The 24717-nt window shown below is 42.8% G+C and overlaps 1 protein-coding gene across 1 annotated transcript in view; it reads left to right on the plus strand.

Moving 5' to 3' along the window:
* Positions 1-23417, plus strand: part of SRC (SRC proto-oncogene, non-receptor tyrosine kinase) — a 55091-nt gene extending 31674 nt beyond the window's left edge. The window contains exons 3-12 of the mRNA XM_077251603.1: positions 352-451; positions 6100-6198; positions 9479-9582; positions 12859-13008; positions 16799-16954; positions 17366-17545; positions 17637-17713; positions 17798-17951; positions 21097-21228; positions 21305-23417. Of these exons, the coding sequence (XP_077107718.1) occupies positions 352-451; positions 6100-6198; positions 9479-9582; positions 12859-13008; positions 16799-16954; positions 17366-17545; positions 17637-17713; positions 17798-17951; positions 21097-21228; positions 21305-21513 (1361 nt within the window). The 3' untranslated portion in view covers positions 21514-23417. The remainder of the gene's footprint in view (positions 1-351; positions 452-6099; positions 6199-9478; positions 9583-12858; positions 13009-16798; positions 16955-17365; positions 17546-17636; positions 17714-17797; positions 17952-21096; positions 21229-21304) is intronic.
* The last annotated feature ends 1300 nt before the right edge of the window (positions 23418-24717 follow it).

Consider the following 24717-nt stretch of genomic DNA (forward strand, 5'->3'; position numbering starts at 1 on the left):
CTGCATATTTTCATATCTTCATGCTTCTCACCAAGACATCTAGCTGCAGCAGGAGCCTCCCCCTCTCTATAGTGAGACACAAAAGTCACAAGACCGAACCCCCTTGGCTAAGCCCCCGCTCTTAGCTTATGTTACTTAAAAATGAGACCAGTTAGTAGGAATAACTTCTGTATTCTCTGCAGATTTTCTACAAGGCTGTTGGGATTTTTTTGCTGTTTTCTGCGCCATCGGTTGTAACTGGGTTATGTCTTGTACTAAGGAGTTCTGTCGTTACTGACTTGTTTGGTGGGGCTTATAAGCCAGATATATTAAATTACTGTCTTTTCACACTTCATTCTGTTCTCTCTGTAGGGGGCGTCACCACCTTTGTAGCCCTTTATGATTATGAGTCTCGGACAGAAACGGACTTATCTTTCAAGAAGGGGGACAGATTACAAATCGTCAACAACACGTGAGTAGATCATGTTTGGCCTCATTATTTAGAAGACATCTAGACTCCTACGCAGAGTTGCAGCATTAACATTTCTGTGGCTACTTTATTTTTTTTTTTTCTTATGTGCTTTGTGTGCTTTTCATCCAGGTTCCAAAGATAATCAGTAACTTCTTGTATAGTATCGTCAATAGTGTATTCTTCAGATAGTTCTGCCCTAATAATTGCTTGTCTGGCAGTTCCCTAATATATTAGCATCCTGTCCTCTTCCGGCAGGCTCTCTGATGCACTGATGAGAACGAGTTCTTATTTACCGCACAGCATATACTGCCTGCATGTTCCAAAAACTACAAATTGTATCCAGCAGCACCACAATGGGAAAAATAATATATTTATTTCATATGCATTAAAAATGGCATAGAAAAAAGTGTGAGCAGATCCTAGGAGCCCGCCCTTCGCGTTTTGGAACGCAAGTCTGTTTTTTGAGACATTGCTTTGATTAAAGGGAATCTGTCAGTAAGTGTTTGATTTTTAATCTGAGTGCAGCATGATGTAGGGGCAGGGAGCTTGATTCCAGGGATGTTACTTGCCCAGTAGCTTGCTGTAGTTTCAATACAATCAGTGATTTATCAGCAGGAGATTATCACTGCCGGCCCAGGTGTCTCGTGTAACTCTGCCACCACCACTGATACTGATTAGCAGCTTGCTGACACTGTACAGTGTATACATTAAGGGTTCTTTCACACTGGGTTCAGGCACCCGTTCAGTATCTCTGTTGGGACTTGTGTCCAAACTACCCGCCCCGCAAAACCGGTTTCGGGAGTATGCACCGGTGAGGCCATAGCCTATATTGGTGCCGAAAAACATGCGCTCTGTCGTGCATCATTTTTGTGCTTGTACATCTTACACCCAGACGCAGTCTACTACGTCGGCACCATTATTGTCTATGGCGCCGTCGGCACATAGGCATGAATCCCATTTTGCACAGGGTTCGCACTTGAGCCCTGATGGAGCCACTGAACGAGTGCCTACAGCACCCTAAGCTGACTTTCATGGTGGGCGGGGGTTACACCGAGCTCAACATTCTGAGCACTGCTACATCTACAGCAGAGAAAACGGAGATTCTATCAAAACTGCACCAGGCAGACCAGTAAGTGATACATTGCTGGAATCAGGCTCTCTGCCATTACATCATGCAGCTCTGAGATTTCATAGTAAAAACCTGCTGACAGATTCCCTCAAAGAATCTCATGGTTCGAAACCTTTTAAGTTTTTTTTTTTTATATAGATAGATACAGATGTGTTGTTACATAAGATTTCAAATTTTTGGGAGTTCCTCCGCTTTCTCAGCATGGGAGTTTTCTTCCTATGCAGCACCCTCAGATGAGAAGCCTACTGTTACTAATAAATATATACAGTGTATATATAATATTTTTATCTTTATTATGAGCGGAATCGCACATCTTTGATTCGAGCGGTGTGAATAGGTTGCACATTATAGGCCCTGACAGAAATGTGATGCCCCCTGCTGCATTATGTTAGTGATACTGTTGCTAAAATAGTGTTTCCTAGAATAGCCCTATGGAAGTGGATTGTTATTTAAGACCATCTCTGGTATATTCCTGCCAGCACATGTAAGCGAGGTGCAGTGTTGACAGGCGTGCTCTTCTGCGCCAAATGGAACATCAAAGAACATAAGGTAATTCTACTGTAGTCATGGAGGGGACACTCACCACTTCAGCCATTGACAAACCTACATGTAGCTATTGACTTGAGGAGGAAGAAGGATTGGACATGTTGGATATGAACATGCCCGACCATTTGTTCCTATGGCTTAGTCTCCTTTCTCGGTTAGAAATAAACATAGACACTTGACCAGGTTGAGCCTGCATGTTTATGGCAGAAAGGTGCTTCCTCCCCACCTGTCTCTGTACTTCCTGCCGCAGCGATGAGATCCTGATGTGGACATGTGACCACTGCAGACAGTCACTGGCTGTATAGCAGGCCACATATTATTGGTATATCATTTTGGGAGCGAATGTGTGGTGCGGGCTCAAACTCTCCATACTGGGCAGTTGGCGGTTGTGTTATATATCTGGCTCCTGCTGCCAACTGCAAAGAGCAGGGCTTTACATGGCACTATTGCATCTAGAAACCGTTCTGGTGCTCCCCCCCCAAACTACCTCGACACACTCGATACGTTTTGTAATATGTAATAAAAATTGCTGAGGTGTCGCATTCTAAAACACAAAGCGATCGAGTGATTGGGAGACTAAAAAAAAAAAAAAGTATAATTTTAAAAATAAAATTAAAGAAGAAAAAATATACACCTTATATATTCCTCTGGAAAAGAGCATATATATTGAACGCCGTCTGCCAATAAGTAAAAAAATTAATTACCGGTAATTAAAAATTTACATATTTTGTATGGCCTCGTCCATACAAACCTGATTTATCAAAATATTTTTTAAAAAAAAGAAAAAAACGAAAAAAAACTGGTAAGATAATCTCCATTAAGAGAAAAATAAAAACTCCAGTATTTCCAGTTTTCAGTATCTGCATCTACCCCTAAAAATTAAAAAGCAGTTGATTTTGTCTTATGTTCCATAAAATGGAATTGATAAATACTCCCCCCGTTCTTCAGTATGATGTGTTAAAATGAATGGTGTCAATCAAGACTATAGATCGTGCCATGAACAGCTATGTCCAGCGGAGGGAGAAAGGTGGGAATGGGTTAATTATATTTAAAAACAATTTTATTTTTTTAACTATCCATTTAAATACCTTTATCAAAGACGCCCTCAAAAAAAATTATATATATATATATATATATATATATATATATATATATATATATATATATATATATATATATATATATATATATATATATATATTCATATGACATATACAGTCATGGCCAAAAGTATTCACACCCCTGCAATTCTGTCAGATAATACTCAGTTTCTTCCTGAAAATGATTGCAAACACAAATTCATTGGTATTATTATCTTCATTTAATTTGTCTTAAATGAAAAAACACAAAAGAGAATGAAGCAAAAAGCAAAACATTGATCATTTCACACAAAACTCCAAAAATGGGCCAGACAAAAGTATTGGCACCCTCAGCCTAATACTTGGTTGCACAACCTTTAGCCAAAATAACTGCGACCAACCGCTTCCGGTAACCATCAATGAGTTTCTTACTATGCTCTGCTGGAATTTTAGACCATTCTTCTTTGGCAAACTGCTCCAGGTCCCTGATATTTGAAGGGTGCCTTCTCCAAACTGCCATTTTTAGATCTCTCCACAGGTGTTCTATGGGATTCAGGTCTGGACTCATTTCTGGCCGCCTTAGAAGTCTCCAGTGCTTTCTCTCAAACCATTTTCTAGTGCTTTTTGAAGTGTGTTTTGGGTCATTGTCCAGCTGGAAGACCCATGACCTCTGAGGGAGACCCAGCTTTCTCACACTGGGCCCTACATTATGCTGCAAAATTTGTTGGTAGTCTTCAGACTTCATAATGCCATGCACACGGTCAAGCAGTCCAGTGCCAGAGGCAGCAAAGCAACCCCAAAACATCAGGGAACCTCTGCCATGTTTGAGTGTAGGGACCGTGTTCTTTTCTTTGAATGCCTCTTTTTTTCTCCTGTAAACTCTATGTTGATGCCTTTGCCCAAAAAGCTCTACTTTTGTCTCATCTGACCAGAGAACATTCTTCCAAAACGTTTTAGGCTTTTTCAGGTAAGTTTTGGCAAACTCCAGCCTGGCTTATTTATGTCTCGGGGTAAGAAGTGGGGTCTTCCTGGGTCTCCTACCATACAGTCCCTTTTGATTCAGACACCGACGGATAGTACGGGTTGACACTGTTGTACCCTCGGACTGCAGGGCAGCTTGAACTTGTTTGGATGTTAATCGAGGCTCTTTATCCAACATCCGCACAATCTTGCATTGAAATCTCTTGTCAATTTTTCTTTTCCGTCCACATCTAGGGAGGTTAGCCACAGTGCCATGGGCTTTAAACTTCTTGATGACACTGCGCACGGTAGACACAGGAACATTCAGGTCTTTGGAGATGGACTTGTAGCCTTGAGATTGCTCATGCTTCCTCACAATTTGGTTTCTCAAGTCCTCAGACAGTTCTTTGGTCTTCTTTCTTTTCTCCATGCTCAATGTGGTACACACAAGGACACAGGACAGAGGTTGAGTCAACTTTAATCCATGTCAAATGGCTGCAAGTGTGATTTCGTTATTGCCAACACCTGTTAGGTGCCACAGGTAAGTTACAGGTGCTGTTAATTACACTAATTAGAGAAGCATCACATGATTTTTCGAACAGTGCCAATACTTTTGTCCACCCCCTTTTTTATGTTTGGTGTGGAATTATATCCAATTTGGCTTTAGGACAATTTTTTTTGTGTTTTTTTTTCATTTAAGACAAATTAAATGAAGATAATGCCAGAGAATTTGTGTTTGCAATCATTTTCAGGAAGAAACTGAGTATTATCTGACAGAATTGCAGGAGCTTCACAATATTTTTCTGTAATATCACTCGAATTACAGTAATCTAGAATAAAAACCAAAAAATAAAATAGAAAGCTTTAGCCGATAATCTTCATCAAGACCCTAGAATGGTGTGTGTACATCTCCTATGTAGAACTGTGTCTCCATGGTTAACAGACTGCAAACAAGCTCTGAGTATTCTGATCCTTTAGTCTCGTGTTCTCACTTTTTGGAACCTCCAAAGAGCATGTTCATGAGAATTGGGAAGTAGCACATAACTGCAGAATCTGGGTACTGAGGATTTCTTTGTGTGGTGTCTTCTTGGAAGCATACAGGTCTGCTATAGAAAATTCTCGATTTACAATCTGGAAAGTTGCTTATTTATTTATTTACTTTTTTTTCAAATAAATAACAACAAATAAAAATTGTTGCAAGGTTGACATTGCCTTTAACATTTGCTTGAGGAGTATTGGGGTATGCGCCCACTGTCAGGAATCGGCAGCACTTTGGACGCAGCAGATACCCGCTTGTCCAAAATGCTGCCGGCTTTTGAACGCAGGTGATTCCGTATGTGTACATTGAACCGTGCGGAATCTTCGCAGCCAGTACATTGTACGGGAAATCTATCTTGCGGAGACTGCTGAGTGTCTCCGCAAGATAAATAGACATGCTGCAGTCTATAAAGATGCACCGCGTGTGCGTCTCCGCAGGGAAGCCGGAGGTGTCTGTGGATTCATGGTGGACATGGGGTTTCATAAAATCCCATCCACTATACTGTAACATTTGGATGCTGCGCATGTACGGAGCTCCAGCATGCAGCGTTTACTGACCGTGGGAATATACCCGTACTTTCTTTTCTTTTTTTTTTTTTCTATTATGGTTTTTTTTTTTTTTTGCCTAAATTCAAGTCTTACCCGTTAGTGTTAGTTTTTCCATTCTAATCTTTTGTCGTCGTTTTGGCTCATGCTGGGCGCTCTCTTTCACAATCTTGCGCTGCTTCTCTGTCACCATGTATGATCCCGTGTTTCTTTCTCTCACATGCTGCACCACAGGAGACCAGACATCAGGTATGTGGCTAGATGGCTACTGCATGATCCAGTCTGTTCATTGTGTGTCCTGTAAGCATTTTTGCAAGCCGTGTATAGAACTAAAGTTTTCTCTCCTGCAGGGAAGGTGACTGGTGGCTGGCTCGTTCACTGAGCTCAGGACAGACGGGCTATATTCCCAGCAACTATGTGGCTCCTTCTGACTCCATCCAGGCCGAAGAGTGAGTAGTTGAGAGATGAATGGCCGTCTCTGCTGTCTACCACCCTCCCTTACATATATGCTCAGTGCTCTTATTTTTCTTTAGTTTGCCTTTTCAAGCTAAGTGTTGTCTTTTCAGGCCATTTAAATATGGTAATAATGGCATAAATTGCCTTTTTTTTTTTTTTTTTTTTTAACGGAATCTATCAGCAGTATTTTGCTATGTAATCTAAAGGCAGCAGGGGATCGAGGCTGAAACACAGAAATTGGGGATGTGTTACTTAAGGTACCGTCACACTCAGCGACGCTGCGGCGATATAGACAACGAGCCGACCTAAACTAGATCGCTGGAGCGTCGCTGTTTAGGTCGCTGTAGAGACGTCAAACACAGCAACTCCAGAACGATGCAGGAGCGATCCAGTGACGTAACGGCGACTCACTTCTCGTTCTCGCTGGTTATTAGCTCCATGTCAAACAGCCGGAGTGTACCGACTGGCTAGAAGGAGACGCTGCGACGCCCCCTATGCTCGTTGCTGGCGCTGTTGCTTTTGATGTCAAACATGACGATACACAACGACCTGGCGAAGAAATAAATTTCTGGACTTCTAGCTCCGACCAGCGATGGCACAGCGGGATCCAGATCGCTGCTGCGTGTCAAACACAACGAGATCGCTATCCAGGACGCTGCAACGTCACGGATTGTTGTCGTTCTCTTTGTAAAGTTGCTGAGTGTGACGGTACCTTTAATGTGAAGGATTTATCACTAACAGAATAACAGCGCTGGACTAGTCAGGCAACTAAGCACCCCGCTGTCTTTGGATTTTGAATACGGTGTAGATGGTGTTGGCTCTGAATTTAAATGCTCAGATTGTGTCACGACGGCTGCACCCAGTAAGCTAAGTTGTACAATGTTGGATTAAGCTTCTTTGCCTACATCGCGTTGTTTTCTTATGTAGCAAAAACCTGCTGACAGATTCCCTTTTGCACATTAACCTACAGACAGTGTCAGGTCGGCGCCGTTATGCTGATTACAATGACACCTTGGTTGATGACATCCGTCTTGTGGTTGTTTAATCTTTATTTTCAGTTTTGTGTTAATGATATGCTCGTGCTCCGGGGCGGTCTGTTGGGAAGTCTTCATGTGGTTTCTTATTAGGTATTCACCAGTATAGCTTCTAACAGGTCAATGACACCTCAGTGATCTGCTCCCTTCGTTACTTAATGAATATTATATGTACATACTGGGGGAAAAACAAAAAACCCTTCTGCGGGCAGGCACCCGGCATGTCACCAGCGCTGCAGCATAATCGCATGTGTAATGTGTATATAACTATTATGGTTGAGGTTATTCTGATATTAAGAAAAAACATCCATTTGAAAATGTGGCCGCCACACCTGCACAGTAGCAGGTATCAGTGTATATAGAGATGATCCAATAGCTGCTACTGTGGAGGCGCTGGCAGCGCCATCTTGCTAGAGGAAAAAAAAAATTCTCCTCCAAGATGGCGTCGCCGGCGCATGCACACAGTAGCAGCTATCGGCTCACCTTTATATACACCGATAGCTGCTACTGCGCAGGCACAGCGGGCGCCATTTTCAAATGGATTTTTTTTTTTATCAGGATAACCTCAACCATAATAATTATATGCACAGTACATATGCATTTATGCTGCAGAGCTGGTGACACGGCTGGCACCTGCCTGCAGAATTTTTTTTTTTTTTTCAGTATGTAAATATAATATTTATGTAAACTGGGGGCAGGTCAGTTATGGATCAGTGACCTGTCAGAAGCCATACACATGAATACCTAATCAGAACACCACATGAAGACCCCCCCCCCCCCCCACAGGCCACCCCGGGGCACGAGCATATCATTAACTCAACACTGAAAATAAAGATTAAAGAATAATCACAAGACGGATTTCATCACCCAAGGTGTCATTGTAATCAGTATAAGGGCGCCGACCTGACACTGCCTGTAGGTTACTGTGCACAATCCTGCTGACAGGTTCCCTTTAATATGCTGTTGTTGGAGACCTTCAGTTTATCAGTGGTGACATGTCATAGGGAGCATAACGTTGTCCTTAGTTGTCTTCTTGTGGAACCCTCTTGAGACGGTTTTCTTACTATGGGTCAGTAAGGCTAGGTTCACATTGCGTTAATGGGTTAACGCTAACGGACTGTGTTGCACGGCGAAATTGTCGCAATTAACGCCGTGCAACGGGTCCGTTAGCGCACCCATTGACAGCAATGTGATTTGTCTCTGTAGCGCATCGCTAGCACATGCCATTTTCGGCACGCGCTAGCGATGTGCCGTTCTTTTGTGACGGGCCTCGGACGCTGCTTGCAGCATCCGAAGTGCGTCCGAGGTCCGGTCATCCCCGATCTGCGCTAGCGGGAATGATGAACGCGAACCCTAAAGAAACATTGCATTAGCACAATCCGCTAGCGCTATGCGCTTAACGGATTGCCCTAACGCAATGTGAACCTAGCCTAAGGCAACCAGAGTTCATGTGGCATTATTTGTTTCTCTGTGGGTTATCCATGCAGAAGGGAATTATTTTTATGATTTTACAGTATATGTCATTTCAACCATTTAAAGGAGCACTCCAAGCTAAACTGATTTACTGTTAAGTTCGTGCAGGGCTTGAGGGTCCAGTATACGGAATAACAGTGTCAAGATTTGTTTCTTAATAGGAATTATCCTTCCAAAGACCGATAAGAGCTAAATGTATTAGATTAGATATTAGAAGAAACTTTTTTGACAGTGAGGGTGATCAATTAGTGGATCAGTCTGCCACGAGAGGTGGGGAGTTCTCATTCAATGGAAGTCTTCAAACAGAGGCTGGACAGACTTCTGTCTGGGATGATTTAGTGAATCCTGTTTGAGCAGGGGGTTGGACCAGATGACCCAGGAGATTCCTTCCAACTCTACCATTCTATGATTCTATGTGTGACGAATAGTGTCTCACTAATTGAACCCAAAATAGGAGTCCGGTTCAAGCCGTTCTCACTCCAGAGAGATGATAGGACTGACAAGGGTGATGGAGACCTTTAGCTGTAGATATTGAATGGAGTGACAGGGTGTATTTTTGACCACTTCTTCTTAGTTCTAGTGGTTTATGGCGATCGTTGGATCATCTGTACCAGTTTACTAGAACCTTAAGGAGCTTCACTTTATCCTCTTGCTTCCCACTCTTTTATAGTCCTTTTCTGTCCAATATAATTCTCCTAGAATTTGGTATATGCTAACCTCTCTAAGTCCCACCAAATTTAGTGACATCAACTATACTCCCCTGCAGGTGGTACTTGGGCAAGATTACCCGTAGAGAGTCTGAACGACTGCTGCTGAACCAAGAGAATCCACGAGGAACGTTCCTGGTGCGAGAGAGTGAGACCACCAAAGGTAAAGTGCACCACTGTACATGTAGTAGGAACATAAATAAGGGCTACATTTTGGGGAGTGCATTCAAAAAGCTTCATAACTGCGAGTCATTATTTGTGCCAATGTTTAATAGGAGAGGTGAATGAGTGACACTTACTGATCTGGACAGATGACGAGGGGCTGCCAGTGTGTGCGTTACATGGCCACTGATCGGTTAACTTCTACTAGCCGGTTCACGCAGAAGTAACCGATGTGCAGTAAACGCTCTGTAATAGCTCAGTGCACATCGGCTGCCATTGTTCTTGGCAGTGCGGAATCCTCTTTACACAGGATGATAATCTTTTGCACTGCGCAGACAATCTTTTCACAAGTGGTTTGTAAGGAAAGGTTATCGTGAAACGAGCATTCTTAAGAACGCCGTAGGCTCTTTCATATTCAGCTGTGAGGAGGACGGTGACTGAACCCCAGTGCTGGATCTTGTATTATTCGAGACCTGGGAGGGAGAAGAGATTATTTTTTAATTTTTATTGCTAACTTTGAACAGTGGAGGTTGTGTGTGGGGTTGGGGAAGAAAGGGGGCAGCTGTGGTAAATGCACGGAGAATCCTGGAAAACAAGTGGAGATATGTAATCTCTGGTTCCTCCTTCACACATTTCATCCTCGGCTTCTCTCTTTCCTCACCACCCTTCTGTCAGGTCTGCCTCTGGCAGAACAGGGAGGGGGCACATTTCGGATAGGAGGGGGGATCAGCAGTAAGTGGGTCAGTGAGATGAATATCCATGTTACCCGTAGCAACTAGAAGCGATGTGTTTGCTCGCGGCCTCAGGGCTCCTCTTTCCTGTTTCCCTCTTGTGCATGGAGCTAGGGGGAGACGCTGTGCAGTTTCATCCCGAATATATTCCTTTTCATGGTGCACGGTAATGGGAGGCTGAGGCTGACATGAAGCCACCGGCTATTCCCTCACATCCTCGTACAACAGTTTGCTTCGTGTGATTCTTCAGGAGTCTCGACTCTGTCTCGTGCTATTACCCTATTTTACTTTGATGTCTCCTCTTAGAAGGGGAGTAGATTTGACAGTGCCCACCGACGGCTCGGGCTCTCCTGTGTATCTATTTGTGGGCCGTTCTTCACCTTGCACCGGTTTACTGCATTTGTCACAATACATTTTTATTCTCCTTTTCCACGCACTATATCTTTCTGACGTTCCTGTTCTCACTGTGTGGGAACATCACAGTAAGAAAAGAACTCCTAAATAACCAAAGTAATAACCCCAATAACGGGCCGTATGAGCAATTGGTGATCACATTTTAGGTATTGATTCTTTAAGGCAATCAAGGAGTGAAAATGGCTGTAATAAATGAGATGCATGGAGATGCTGCTCTTGTATTTTTTGTTTTCAGCTGCCATTAATATTGTTCAGAACCTAGTCTGGACTCCGCTATATCCACTGTATCATCCTACCATATATATGTGCGATTGAGTAGATGGAAATGCATCAATCAGAAGAGAAGTATTACGTTGTCTTATATTCCAGCTATATGGTCTTAAAGAAAACTCCAGAACTCTATTACAACTGGCTTCTGATGACACAAGCAATGTGCTCAAATGGTGCACGATGCCAAAAAATCCCCAAACTTGTTTTGTTCACGTACTCCTATTATATTAATGAGGAGAACAATGTATGAACGAAAATATAAAATGCAGTATGTTTTGCTGTTTTTGGATATTTATAATTATAATATATTTTGGATTTTGTTTATTTTTTATACTTATGATGTCAGTATGAATCTTCAACTTTACCATTTGAGGTTAATAATTTCACACAAAAAAAGAACATGAACCCAGTCTAACATCCTTCAAATGTCCAGACATTGTTAAAGAGTTTGTCTCTTTTCCAAAATATAAGGGATATGTTAGTTCCTGAGGTCCAACTGCTGGGACCCCAGAGATCTCATGAACAATGTGGTTAAAAAAAACAAAAAAACTAATAAGACAATGAAAAAAAATGGAAAGTAGCACAAAATAGGTGGAGAAATGCTGCAACATCAAATCTCATTGTGGTAACCTAGCCTAAAAGAAGACATGTCACTAGATTAAAAGTGGCCAGATTTTTGCTCTTACTTTATTCCTCTTGCTGCCCTGAGTATTCAGGTGTTTTGTTTTGTTCCAGAGACTTGGAGCTTTTTATTTTGTTCTGATTTATCTGCTGTTGATCCATCAAGTCAATCAGTACTCGTTTAAAAGTCTTCTAAACCAGCCGAATCATCCCATGTAACATGGCTTTTAGGATGGGTCTGCACAGGACATCTTTTCACACACACTTTTTTTTCCTTACATGATTATAGTGGTGTAATAATTAGTTCAAAGATCTTTCCCGGTATAGACGTAAGACTCACTGGCCTGTAATTCCCTGTCTCCCTCTTCTTTCCTATTTTGAGGATAGGGACAATATTTGACTTTCTCCAATCTTCTGAGACTTCTCCTTTTTCTACAGGATTTTTCAAAGATTCTTGCTAGTGGTTCTGCAATTTCCTCTAACTCTTTCAGTACCCTAGGATGTAATTCATCTGGGACAGGAAATTTAAATACATTTAAAGTAGCTAAGTATTCCCTCACCATCTCTCTGTTTATAGAGTGTGGATTCTCTTATTCCTTTGACACCTCGAAGATCAGTTGATGTTACAATTGCTTTCTTAGAGAACACAGATGCCAAATAGTAATTTAAAAATTCAGCCTTCTCAGCATCATTTTTGACCACTACACCCTTTTCATCCTGTAAAAATCCTTTTAGTTTGTCAGTAAAACTAGAATATACATTATATTTTGCAACAGTAACTTTTGTCTGTTATCTGAGGATATGAGAGGGCTATGTAATAAGTGACTCTAACCTGGATTGAAAACTTATTTTGAATAATGTAACTGTGGGTTTTCTTTCTGGCACCTCCCAATGTTGTCACTGTTCAGGTCCCAGTGCTCACTTATACTAGAACTGGGACCTCAGCCAAATATATTCTGTTTGTCTCCTCGGAGCAAGACAGAGCTGCAGCAGTTTCTGATTGAAAGTCCTAAAACCAGTGGGATGGTTCTTCTTCTTTGGCGTGAAGAGCCAGTGCTGAAGGCTAGAAGTATGCAGTGTGACATGGTTACATAGTGTGAATGGTGAAGATGAGGTGACAACCTAATGGTTAAAGTGTGATACTTGTGATGTGTTAAATGTTATGATGCACGTATCTTGTGTATTGACCTGTCTTATTAACACTACTTGTTTTCCTGTGTGGAATATTCTTGTATCTGCAGGTGCCTATTGTCTCTCTGTCTCCGACTATGATCCCAACCGTGGTCTAAACGTGAAGCATTACAAGATCCGGAAATTGGACAGCGGTGGTTTCTATATTACGTCTCGAACTCAGTTTAGCAACCTTCAGCAACTGGTGGCTTATTACAGCAGTAAGACGAACATGGGGCGCATAGGTGGCAATAGAGGGTGGTGTAGCAGAATGCCTAATACATAGGCTAGAAAATATATTGGGGGAGATGGGCCAGAATTCTGGTGCAATTTGTAATCGTTGTGTCAAACTAATGAAATTGTCCTTTGCCAACTTTAAGATTTTAAAAAGGAAGAAAAACATTTGGTGTTAGTTTGCAGGAGGAACTTTAGTGAAGTTTGTTTTGAGCCTTGTCCTGGAGGTACCTAACATTGTTTATAAATGAAGCAGTAGATTGTGTCTAGTCCTGTGTTAAGGAAGGTGAAACTCTGGATGAAGATTTCTGGCGGGTTGTCGTGGTTCAGTGGAATAGTTTAGTTGCTTTCCCCTATTGTCTCTTATGTGAGCTCATTGCTAGTTCACATCTAAAGGGACGTTCCTCCACAGCACCCTTTGGTCTTCTGTTGCCTTTGAAGTGGATATAAAGAAATATTTGTTCCTCCATCCCGATATCTCCAGACACACTATAAACAAATGCTGTAGGGTGGTAATTGCTTCACACTTGGTGGCATTTTTTTTTTCCTCTTTGTGTTTTTGGAATAGGATATGTTGGTGTTTATTTCTCAACACAGTCATGAGCAGGAGAGAGGTCATCCAATGCTTACCACTTCCTTTTTGTACTTCTGTACTTTGACAACCAGTGGTATTTCCAATGTGTAAATTATTACTATCTTCTGCCATAGATTAAGGGTATGTGCACACGTCCGGAAAGTATGCAGAAATTTCCTGAGAAAATCCTGAGGTTTTCCGCAGGAATTCTGCATGAGTTTTTATCGTGTTTTTTTTGTGCGGATTTTTTGTGTTTTTTTTCCCTAGGTTCCCAATGCGATAATGTAGTGGGAAATCCGCATAAAATCCGCAAAATGAATGAACATGCTGGGTATTTTTCCGCATGCGTTTTTTTGCGGGAAAAAACGCAACATGTGCACAAAAATTGCGGAAACCATTAAAAATGATGGGATGCTTAATGTATGCGTTTTTTTTAAGCGTTTTTGCAGTGGAAAACCGCCGAAAAAAGCGCAAAAAATAGGCGAATAATCCGGAACGTGTGCACATACCCTAATTGTGATAGTTTGGGGGGTATTAGCTACACCATAATCTGAAGACAACTGTACACTGGTCTTGTGGAGTTTAGCTTGTCTGACATGCTACATCAAAAAAGTGGAAATGAAGTTGTAACATTTCAAGCTCTGCATGTAAAATGCAGGCAATTGTCAGCAGTGTCTTTGCGAAACCCTGAAGTGTCTGGAGTATTCTATAGTAAAACTACTCTAACCCCTCCATTGTGCCCTTACTTGCAGTGGCTAGGTGTGCAGGATCAGTGTGCCCTTTATTGCAGAGCCTGTGCCTGCATTGTGTCAACAAAGGAGGTTTAAAGGGAAGGCGCAACCATTTTTTTTTCTCCCAACAATTTAAAAAAATCTAAAGTATTAATGTTTTAATTTAACAAGTAAATAAAATATATGTTTTGTTTTTAATTAAGTAAAATCTCAAAAATAATTTTAAAAGGTTTGATACTGACCACTTTTAAACACTAGGAGTAGCTGCTGAGATTTGCCTTGAAAACCTAGTGTAATGCTAGCTCACCTTACCACTGCCGTAAATGTGGGCTGGATCTGCTCACGTTTGACATCGCTCCTATCCTCCCCTTCTGGGTGTTTGCAAAAGGATGAAGTTTAGGTTCACAGTGAGGAGCCATTTTGATGGTGACCGCCAAGTGATACTGACAAGTACAGTGTCACCGAGGATGGCCGGCAGCTCTGATTCTGTTAGTTGGTGCTGCTTGCTGTATCATAAGCTGGGGTTAGATACATGCAGTGTATCGTGTGCTGCGCTGAGATATGCATAGAGTAGCACACTCAGGGATTAGATACAGGGCTCAGTGTAGTGTATCACACAATGAGATTGGATCTAGGGATCATCGGTGTATATCACATAGGATGGTATAGATACACAGCATCTAATGTATGTTATGTGATCCCACTTGATTCACTTCTATGGAAGCAGTGGTGTAATGTCCCTCGCTACGTACATTACACTACTGCTCCCATAGAAGTAGATATAGCGATGTCATGCATTACACTTCTACTCCTTAGAAATGTGTGACCTCGCTCTGTCTACTTCTATGGGAGCAGTGGTGTAATTTAATGGGCATTAGATGCTCGGCTCTGGGAAGGGTGGGCATCTCTATGGCGGCAAGCAGTAGCCCTGCGGTGGCGCCATATGGCGGCCACCATTCTTCTTCCGGGGTCCTGCTTCTCACTTGGCGCAGATAAAGGAAAGCCAAGATCTCCATCCGCGCCTGCCTCTATGCGATGTCTCCAGGAAAATGGCCGCAGATGGAGATCTCGGGAGATGAGATCTCAGCGCCAAAATCTCCATCTGCACATGCGGTGCCTCAGCAGCCATTTTCCTGGAGTCCACCACATAGTAAACAGTGCGGGGGCTCTGGGCTTTCACAAAATGTCGGCGGAGCCCCCGCACAACCGAACACCCTGCACCACTGAACACCAGTAGAGACCCTGGGACCCCACTTCACCGCAGCCACCACCCCCAGTAAGCAATAAGATGCCTGGATTGTAAGAAGCATCACCGTTTTATTAAAATGTGTTCTCCTCAAAATTTGGGGTGCGTCTTATAATCTGGTTCATCTTATAAACCGCAAAATACGGTAATCTCCATATAGTAAAATGGGCCCCATATAATGCACCATACAGTATAAGGGCCCCGCATCAGTATAAGGGCCCCGCATAGTGCACTGTACAGCATAATGGGCCCACATAGTCACTATGATGGGCATTAAATACACAGCTCTGCAGAGCTGAATCAGTGTGTTCAGAGCACAGCAGTGTGATTTCTCTGCTGTGCTTTAAACACTCCGATGAGTGGTAATCTGCAGCCTTGTATTGTACTAGTGATGTCAGACTGCGATTACCACACCCCGCAACCGATAATCACCTCACCCTAACTAAACAGTGACAGGGGGATAGTATAGCAAGCAGCATACCCTTTGGGCTTCACGAAAATTCAACCGATCTCCTTCCACAGCTGTGACCTAGACAGCCCAGGAGGTGTGCCCATGCCACAGTGTAGGAGATGTAGTTGCACAGTGTCTGCAGACTTCTATGTACAGGGCTTGTCGTATTTGAGGTGTGTAAGTGTTGTTGCACACCAGCAAATACAAATGGCTGTTCCATGTGGCTGCAAATTAAAAAAAAAAAAAAAAGCTAAAACAGTGAATTTAATATTGTTTTAATAATTAATACAAACCTAAAATGACAGCACCTTCCCCTTTAATAGCGACCTTAGAGCATAATAGTGCTACTTGTAGGGCTCCCTGGAACACTCAGCGGGCACTAACCAGCTTATTAGCATGTGGCTCACGGGATATTTTGTTTTCTTTGAGTTCCTCTAGATACATTTAAGCTGGGTGTGCATTCATTTTTTACTGTAATGTTTTGAAACCACAGCAATAAACAGAGACCAAAATGTGTGAACCTATCCTTGAAATAGACTTTAGAGGACCCAGATGGATCTATCACCAGTTTGGAGGGCTCTGACCTCTGGAAGATTCCATTAAGGCCTTAGTAGATCATTAGTCTTTTCTAACTAGTCCATTTGGGATGAGTTACTGAGTGCTTTAAAGGACTATTGTGATATCTGGTAGATGGAAAGTAGAAGGTTTCTGCATGTTACTGAAGCATACAGAACATTTTGATAAATGCTCTCTCATTTTTTTTTATTGTGTTTAGAACATGCAGATGGCCTGTGTCACCGACTGACTAATGTATGTCCCACATCCAAGCCCCAGACTCAGGGACTCGCCAAGGATGCATGGGAAATTCCAAGGGATTCTTTACGTCTGGAGCTAAAACTGGGACAGGGTTGCTTTGGAGAAGTATGGATGGGTGAGTACTGGATTTTATCCAGTTCTATATGGTATGTCATAAGTGTACTGCCAGGACCCTAAAGATCATGAGTATATTTCTCTGCATAGCACAATCCAGACCTGATGCTGAGCAGGAACACTCATGCTGTTGGTCATCGCACAATGGTTTATTGGGATCTTTAATATGCCTAAATAAAGCTGAAGAGGCTTTGGTCACTTCATTCTAGTGATTGGTTGGGGTCTATTGTTGGAGACCCCTTACTATTCAGTATGTAGTAGCTCTACATCATCTATGGGAATATCCCCCTTTCACCCTTGGCATTCAAAATCTTTGAATGTGCCGAAAGACTATTGTGTTTCTCTGTACTCAATGTGAGTAGATGTTGATCTAGCGCCATCATTTGACACAGTAGATTTGTCTTGCTGTTAGGTACTTGGAATGGAACCACACGGGTGGCCATAAAAACTCTCAAGCCTGGAACTATGTCCCCTGAAGCGTTCCTCCAGGAAGCCCAAGTTATGAAGAAGCTACGGCATGAGAAGCTTGTCCAGCTCTATGCGGTAGTGTCAGAAGAGCCCATCTACATTGTTACAGAGTACATGAGTAAAGGTTGGTATTGACTGACTACATGGATATTGCTCCATGTTGTGTGGCAGAGCGTTCATCCAGTGTCTTACTACTTCCATGTCTGTGCTCTCAGGCAGCCTCTTGGACTTCTTGAAGAGTGATATGGGCAGCTACCTCAGGCTTCCGCAGCTTGTAGACATGTCTGCACAGGTACGTCTGGTAACTTCACATGAGCCAATCCATGTCTTCTGTTTGCATCTAACGCATACATTCCCCTCCCCCGTTTTGTAACAGATTGCATCTGGCATGGCCTATGTAGAGCGGATGAACTACGTGCATCGTGACCTCCGAGCTGCCAACATCCTAGTAGGAGAAAACCTTGTGTGTAAAGTGGCTGACTTTGGACTGGCACGACTAATTGAAGATAATGAATACACAGCCCGGCAAGGTATCTCCACATACCCAGAATCCCCATTCATTCCAGTCTACTTGTAATTATATACACACTCCGTGTAATTACATAGGACGGCTTGCTTATTGGCAGTGACTGGTTATTCTTTATTATTATGCCGTGCCCGCTGTGTTCTGTTTAATCAACATTCTCAGTAAGTGTAAGGCGGCGAACACAATGGATGCACGGTGCGGTCCGGTCAGCGGCTCATTGGCACAGGTCTTTCTCTGGGTTACCTTTAATGTAGCCATATACAAATGAATCAGCCTTTAATCTTATATACGTCTATTTTCATAAATTCATAGTACCACTATTATGAGCTAGTTTTTGAAGGTCATTATTGAAATGGATCAAAATGTTATGTCTAATCCATTTTGGTATCATTATTTCTAGTACAGATGTTCATAGTTGTATCGGAAATATTCACCAAACATGTAAACTAGTTTAGAATCACCTACCTTTCACTTGGTGTGGAAACTGGGCCTCAGGCCACTTTCAAGCAGGTGTAGTACAGGTGATTATGGGCACGCCACTCAGATCTCGCCTGCCCCAATACCCAAACGAGGGTGCTCCATTAAAGTTTTTTGGTTTAAATCCATACTTGCCTTCTGGACTGGCACTGCTGCTCTTTTCGCAGCCATTTGTGGCCCATTGCTATCCTGACAATCAAGGTCATGTGACTGATGCAGCCAATCAATAGATACTGATTGGTTTAGCCCTCATATCTATCTGCTTCTTCCAATTGGACAAAAATGTGAACATTGCCGCGGTCACGATACGGTCTACGTCACATGACCTGCTGGACACACAGTGCTGAGAGCGGAGCAGTGGCGTTAGTCCAAAGGCTAACTACAGGTTGTTTTTTTTTTTTTTTTTTTTTGGTAATGGTATGCTTCACTTTAAGGCCACTGGTAAGGGGTTGTTCAGTAGTGGACAGCCCCATTACCTTTAGTGATGAGAATGATTAAGCATGGACTTGATCACTATCAGTTATGCAAATCAAAGTTACTGTAAAAAAAGAGTTAAGGTACCGTTACACTAAACGACTTACCAACGATCACGACCAGTGATACGACCTGGCCGTGATCGTTGGTAAGTCGTTGTGTGGTCGCTGGGGAGCTGTCACACAGACAGCTCTCTCCAGCGACCAACGATCAGGGGAACGACTTCGGCATCGTTGAAACTGTCTTCAACGATGCCGAAGTCCCCCTGCAGCACCCGGGTAACCAGGGTAAACATCGGGTTACTAAGTGCAGGGCCTGCGCTTTAGTAACCCGATATTTACCCTGGTTACCATTGTAAAAGTAAAAAAAAAAAAAACCACTACACTCACATTCTGATGTCTGTCACGTCCCCCGCCGGCGTCCACAGGGTTAAAACTGCTTTCGGCAGGAGCGCTGCTAATATGCTCTCGCTGCTGCTGAGAGCTTCCCTGCACTGAATGTGTCAGCGCCGGTTGTAAAGCAGAGCACAGCGGTGACGCTCTGCTTTACGGCCGGCGCTGACACAGTCAGTGCAGGGAAGCTCTCGGCAGCAGCGCGTGCATTAACAGCGCTCCTGCCGAAAGCAGTTTTAACCCTGAGGACGCCGGGGGACGTGACAGACATCAGAATGTGCGTATGTACTGTTTTTTTTTTTTTTTTTTTTAACTTTTACAATGGTAACCAGGGTAAATATCGGGTTACTAAGCGCGGCCCTGCGCTTAGTAACCCGATATTTACCCTGGTTACAAGTGAACACATCGCTGGATCGGCGTCACACACGCCGATCCAGTGATGACAGCGGGTGATCAGCGACCAAAAAATGGTCCTGATCATTCCCCAATGACCAACGATCTCCCAGCAGGGGCCTGATCGTTGGTCGCTGTCACACATAACGAGATCGTTAGCGGGATCGTTGCTACGTCACCAAAAGCGTGACGTTGCAATGATATCGTTAACGATCTCGTTATGTGTGACTCAGCCTTTAGTGGTTGTTAATAATATTAATTGAAATTTTGCATATCTGATACAATTTTGCATAGGCCTGGCACACTACCTCCTTTGGTGCTTGTTATAACTTTTTGACATGTGGACAGCCTATATAATGTAAATTTTGTAAATTTGCTTTCAACAATAGGCCCTTAACCCTTTAATGACGTATGATGTACAGTTATGTCATATGCTAACTCCCGGACTTTGATGCAGGCTCAGGACCTGAGCCCGCATCTTTGCCAACAGATGAAGGTAAAAATCAATCCTTCACACAACTCCATTAACTGAAAATTGGTAACCTTACGGGGTCTCGGAAAATGACACCAGGGACATTTTTTTCCACCACTTAAATAAAACTCTGCATGTTTGATATCGCGGTAATCGTACCAGCCTGGAGAATAATATTGTCAGGTCATTGTTGCTGTGCAATGAAAGCTGTAAATCAAACCTCCCAAAAACGAATTGCAGAATTTCGCTTTTTTTTTACGCTATTTTGCTGCTTTTGGTCTTTTTGTCCCGCTTTTTAGTACTTTACTTGATTAAAATGGATGGTACAACTTGGCCCTCACACGGTTATATTGATGAAAAATGTAAAAAGTTATGGCTCATGGAAGAAGGGGTTAAATAAATGAATGCGCTAAAATGGAAAGCCGGCCGAAAAGAGGTTAACTGCAGACTCCTTAAACAAAATTCACCAGAAATTTGGTGAATTTTGTCGGCTTTTATGATATTCCCAACAGCTGTTTGAAAAGTGAGTGGAGCTTCGTCAGGAGAGGGGTGTAAATTGTGACAGAATGTACTTCTTACCTTGACCGGAGTACATGGCAGCAGTAAAATGCGCTATATTCTTTAAGAAGTGCACACCATTCAATGAATTTGGTGCAAAACACCAGTCCTGAATAATTGGGGCCTTAAATTAGTCCTTAGAAATTCCCCCGCTCCTCTCACAGAATTGGAACAGAATGAATCATGTACCTTTTAAATGACTCAAGTGACATGAGTCAGTAATGTGCTTCTTCCGTATGTATGCCTGGGAATAGGCAGGTGTGCGGGTAATGCTGAGGGGGGTGGGGATTACTTTGCTGTTTTTATTCTAGAACTCTAATCAGAAACAGGTAGATGAATGTCTTATTTCAGTACAAATACTTATGTATGGTTCTGTCTGATAGGTGCTAAGTTTCCCATTAAGTGGACGGCCCCAGAAGCTGCATTATATGGACGATTCACCATTAAATCTGACGTCTGGTCCTTTGGAATCCTCCTGACTGAGCTCACCACAAAAGGAAGGGTCCCATACCCCGGTGAGTATGAACCGTGTTTGTGGTTTCCTTCCCTAATCGTTTCCCTTATCTAATCTTCTGATTCTGATGTCATCAGGAATGGTGAACCGAGAGGTACTAGATCAAGTAGAGCGTGGGTATCGAATGCCATGTCCTCCAGATTGCCCAGAGTCCCTCCATGATCTGATGTTGCAGTGCTGGAGGAAAGACCCAGAAGAGCGTCCAACATTTGAATACCTGCAAGCCTTCTTGGAAGACTATTTCACTGCCACTGAACCTCAGTACCAACCGGGGGACAACCTTTAGGAGAGATGGGAAATGATCATGACTTCAGGGCGAGCCCTATCAAGTTTTGGCAGGCAAACCTCTACAAGACACAGATGCAATATTATCCAGGCCTGATGTTCACTTTCTTGACAGGAATCTGATGACACTAAACGGACGTTACAGAAGATGGAGCGCTCTCTGCTCGGTTAATGTTCTACGTCCATCTTGTATCTGTGGCAGAGTGTCTTGCGGTCTCCATTGCTTGTCAGTCATGTATTGAGAACTCGGCTGCTTCTGACGTTGCCTACTGATACATGTTTATCTATTTCTTCTATATAAGACAACGGTACTTGGGCAGATCTTGGGTAATCCACCCAACGTACATGGAAGTAAATCTTCCACTGCTCGTCTTGTCTCAGAAGACTTAGACACTGTACATAATTTGCTCAGGAGGGCACACCATCTACTCATCAAAGAGCGAAGTGCAAGATTTTTGATCTTGATTACTAGAGTCAATGCTTTTTGTATTCTCAGTCGTGGGAGGGTTATGGGGTCTTCCAAAATACTAAAAACTAATCTCGAGGACCAAAGTCCCACTTCTGTCTTCCATCCTCAAGGCGGGGGAGAGACTGTTGTGCTACGTTTTTGATAATAAAATGACTACACCACCTCCATAATTACTGTATCCGAATGAACCCTGAATAGGGTCCATCTTGTAACATGCCCGGACTACTTTACTCTCTTGCAATGTCTAAAGAGCATTTCTATCATGGCAGCCTTTCCTTTTTTTTCCTTGTAGGTGTTTTTTAGTGAGAAACTCTGAAAGGAAATGGTGTGTAATAACCCAGTGGGCCTTTATGTAACTGTTACATTTGTAGATCGGCTATTAGTCTTCGTGTATAATTACTGCTTAGAGTGAACCTTCAGGCTCTTATACTCGCTATACCTTGTGCGGGGTCTGACAGACGTTCTTAGGTGGTCTATGAACCCCCGCACCATGCACTGCCCCTCAGGCCCTGCACTAGGCATACATGGATCCTATCTCTTCCTCGGAAGCAGATCCTTTTTTAATTTTATTTTTGGTTGTGATTGACTAGTTTGGTGAATTCAAGCATAGCCTTTTATAATCATCCCACTCTAAAATAATCTGAGCAGGACTTTTATTCTGGTACGGATGCATTTCGGTATGGCTGTATGGGAGCTTCATGACTGACCCAGTGTTATATCACTGGCAACACTGTGGGCAATGCCAGTATTTTATGGGTTCTCTCAATTTCTCAGGGATGGGAAAGGTATGGGATTTTTATTGCCAATCATGGAGGGAGATGGGCGACCGTGACAGCGTTACACGTACCTGTTCCGGCTTTTCCATAATCCTGGCTTGAGCAGCCGGTTCAGGTCAGAGGGTGGTATATGGTTCCCTCCTATAAGGTGCCAATCTTATAGCTCTGCCTACATTATTGATAAATGTGTGTGTATATACATGTTTTTAATGGTTATATACCACTTGAGTGTGAGGGGAGAGCTTTGTATTGTGAATACTAGCCTGGATACACTGTATGTAGATCTGTTTTGTAGTATTGGTGTGATTTCCTTATTTTAGTGTCATTTGATGAGAAAGGGAAGGGTTATTCTATATGGTCTATATGGGGACCAGGCTTTTCCTTACATGCAGAATATGGTTAAACCTAGTTAAAGGATGCCATGGAATCACTCAAACTTCTATAATAAATGGGGATGTCTACCTGGAACTTTCTCACTGCATCTCTTATGTTTCAGTTGTCGGCTCCGCTTTAGGTCAAACCAACTGGCAGCTGTGCCACACTGGCATGGCTTTGTCGGGGACACAACCTGGTCCGTTTACTTTATTAACACTGGCACTACTGCTTTTTATGTCCATAGCAATAATATGCTTAATAATGGTACGGTAAATAAAGATGAAAGGAGGACACATGGCTTCTGGTTTTTATTTCTAGCCATGCAAACTCTTTGAAATCAGGTAACACTATAAAATTCTATATACATGAAGGGCCAGGGCTAGACTGTATTACTGGACGTCTGCTGTATACTATACATTGTATAGGCACCTCTGCAATAAGGCATTGGAAAACTGGTCTCTGTCCCCATCTACTGGCAGAAGGCGAAAGTACACTTCTTTGGTCGTCTACGAGCACATTTGACACCGCTGTTTACATTTTTGCATACATGTAAAATAGATCTTGGACCAGATGAGCTTGGTACATATTAAACCGGAATGCCTGAGTAATCCTGATGGTAAAATAAGCACTTTGTGTGAGAGAGGCTTTCTTCTGATTATTAAGGCTCACCAGGGTGCCAAATTTAGGTCGTAGGTGGAAGGTGTATGTACACTGCTCAAAAAAATGAAAAAAAAACACTAATACCATATTCTAGATATCCATGAAATATTCAAATTGCAAATATTCATTACATAGTGGAATGCAGAACAATGAAACATAAAATTATCAATGTAAATTGAAATGAATATCCCATGGAGGTCTGGATTTGGAATGATACTCGAAACCAAAATGGAAAAACAAATTTCAGGCTGATCCAACTGCAGTGGAATTGCCTCAAGAAAAGGAAATGATGCTCAGTAGTGTGTGTGGCCTCCACGTGCCTGTATAACCTCCCTACAATGTCTGGTCATGCTCCTGATGAGGCGGCAGATGGTCTCCTGAGGGATCTCCTCCCAGACCTGGACTAAAGCATCTGCCAACTCCTGGACAGTCTGTGGTGCAACGTGGCATTGGTGGATGGTACGAGACATGATGTCCCAGATGTGTTCAATCAGATTCAGGTCCAGGAAACGGGCGGGCCAGTCCTTAGCATCAATGCCTTCTTCATGCAGGAACTGCTGAGACACTTCAGCCACATGAGGCCTGGCATTGTCATACAGCAGAAGGAACCCAGTGCACCTGCATATGGTCTCACAAGGGGTCTGAGGATTTCATCCAGGGACCTCTAGAACATGGAGGGCTGTGCAGCCCTTTAAAGAAATACCTCCCAACACCATTACTGGTCCACTGCCAAACCGGTCATGCTGGAGGATGGTGCAGGCAGCAGAACGTTCTCCAAGGCGCCTCCAGACTGTCACATGTATTCATCCGTCAAGAGCACAGCACACCAATGTTGAATCTGCCAATCTTGGTGTTCTCTGGCAAAATGCCAATCGCCCTGCACAGTGTTGGACTGTTGGTATAACCAGTATGTTTCTGAAAGTTT

The sequence above is a fragment of the Ranitomeya variabilis genome, chromosome 4 (assembly GCF_051348905.1).
Source record: "Ranitomeya variabilis isolate aRanVar5 chromosome 4, aRanVar5.hap1, whole genome shotgun sequence".
Taxonomy (NCBI): Eukaryota; Metazoa; Chordata; class Amphibia; order Anura; family Dendrobatidae; genus Ranitomeya; species Ranitomeya variabilis.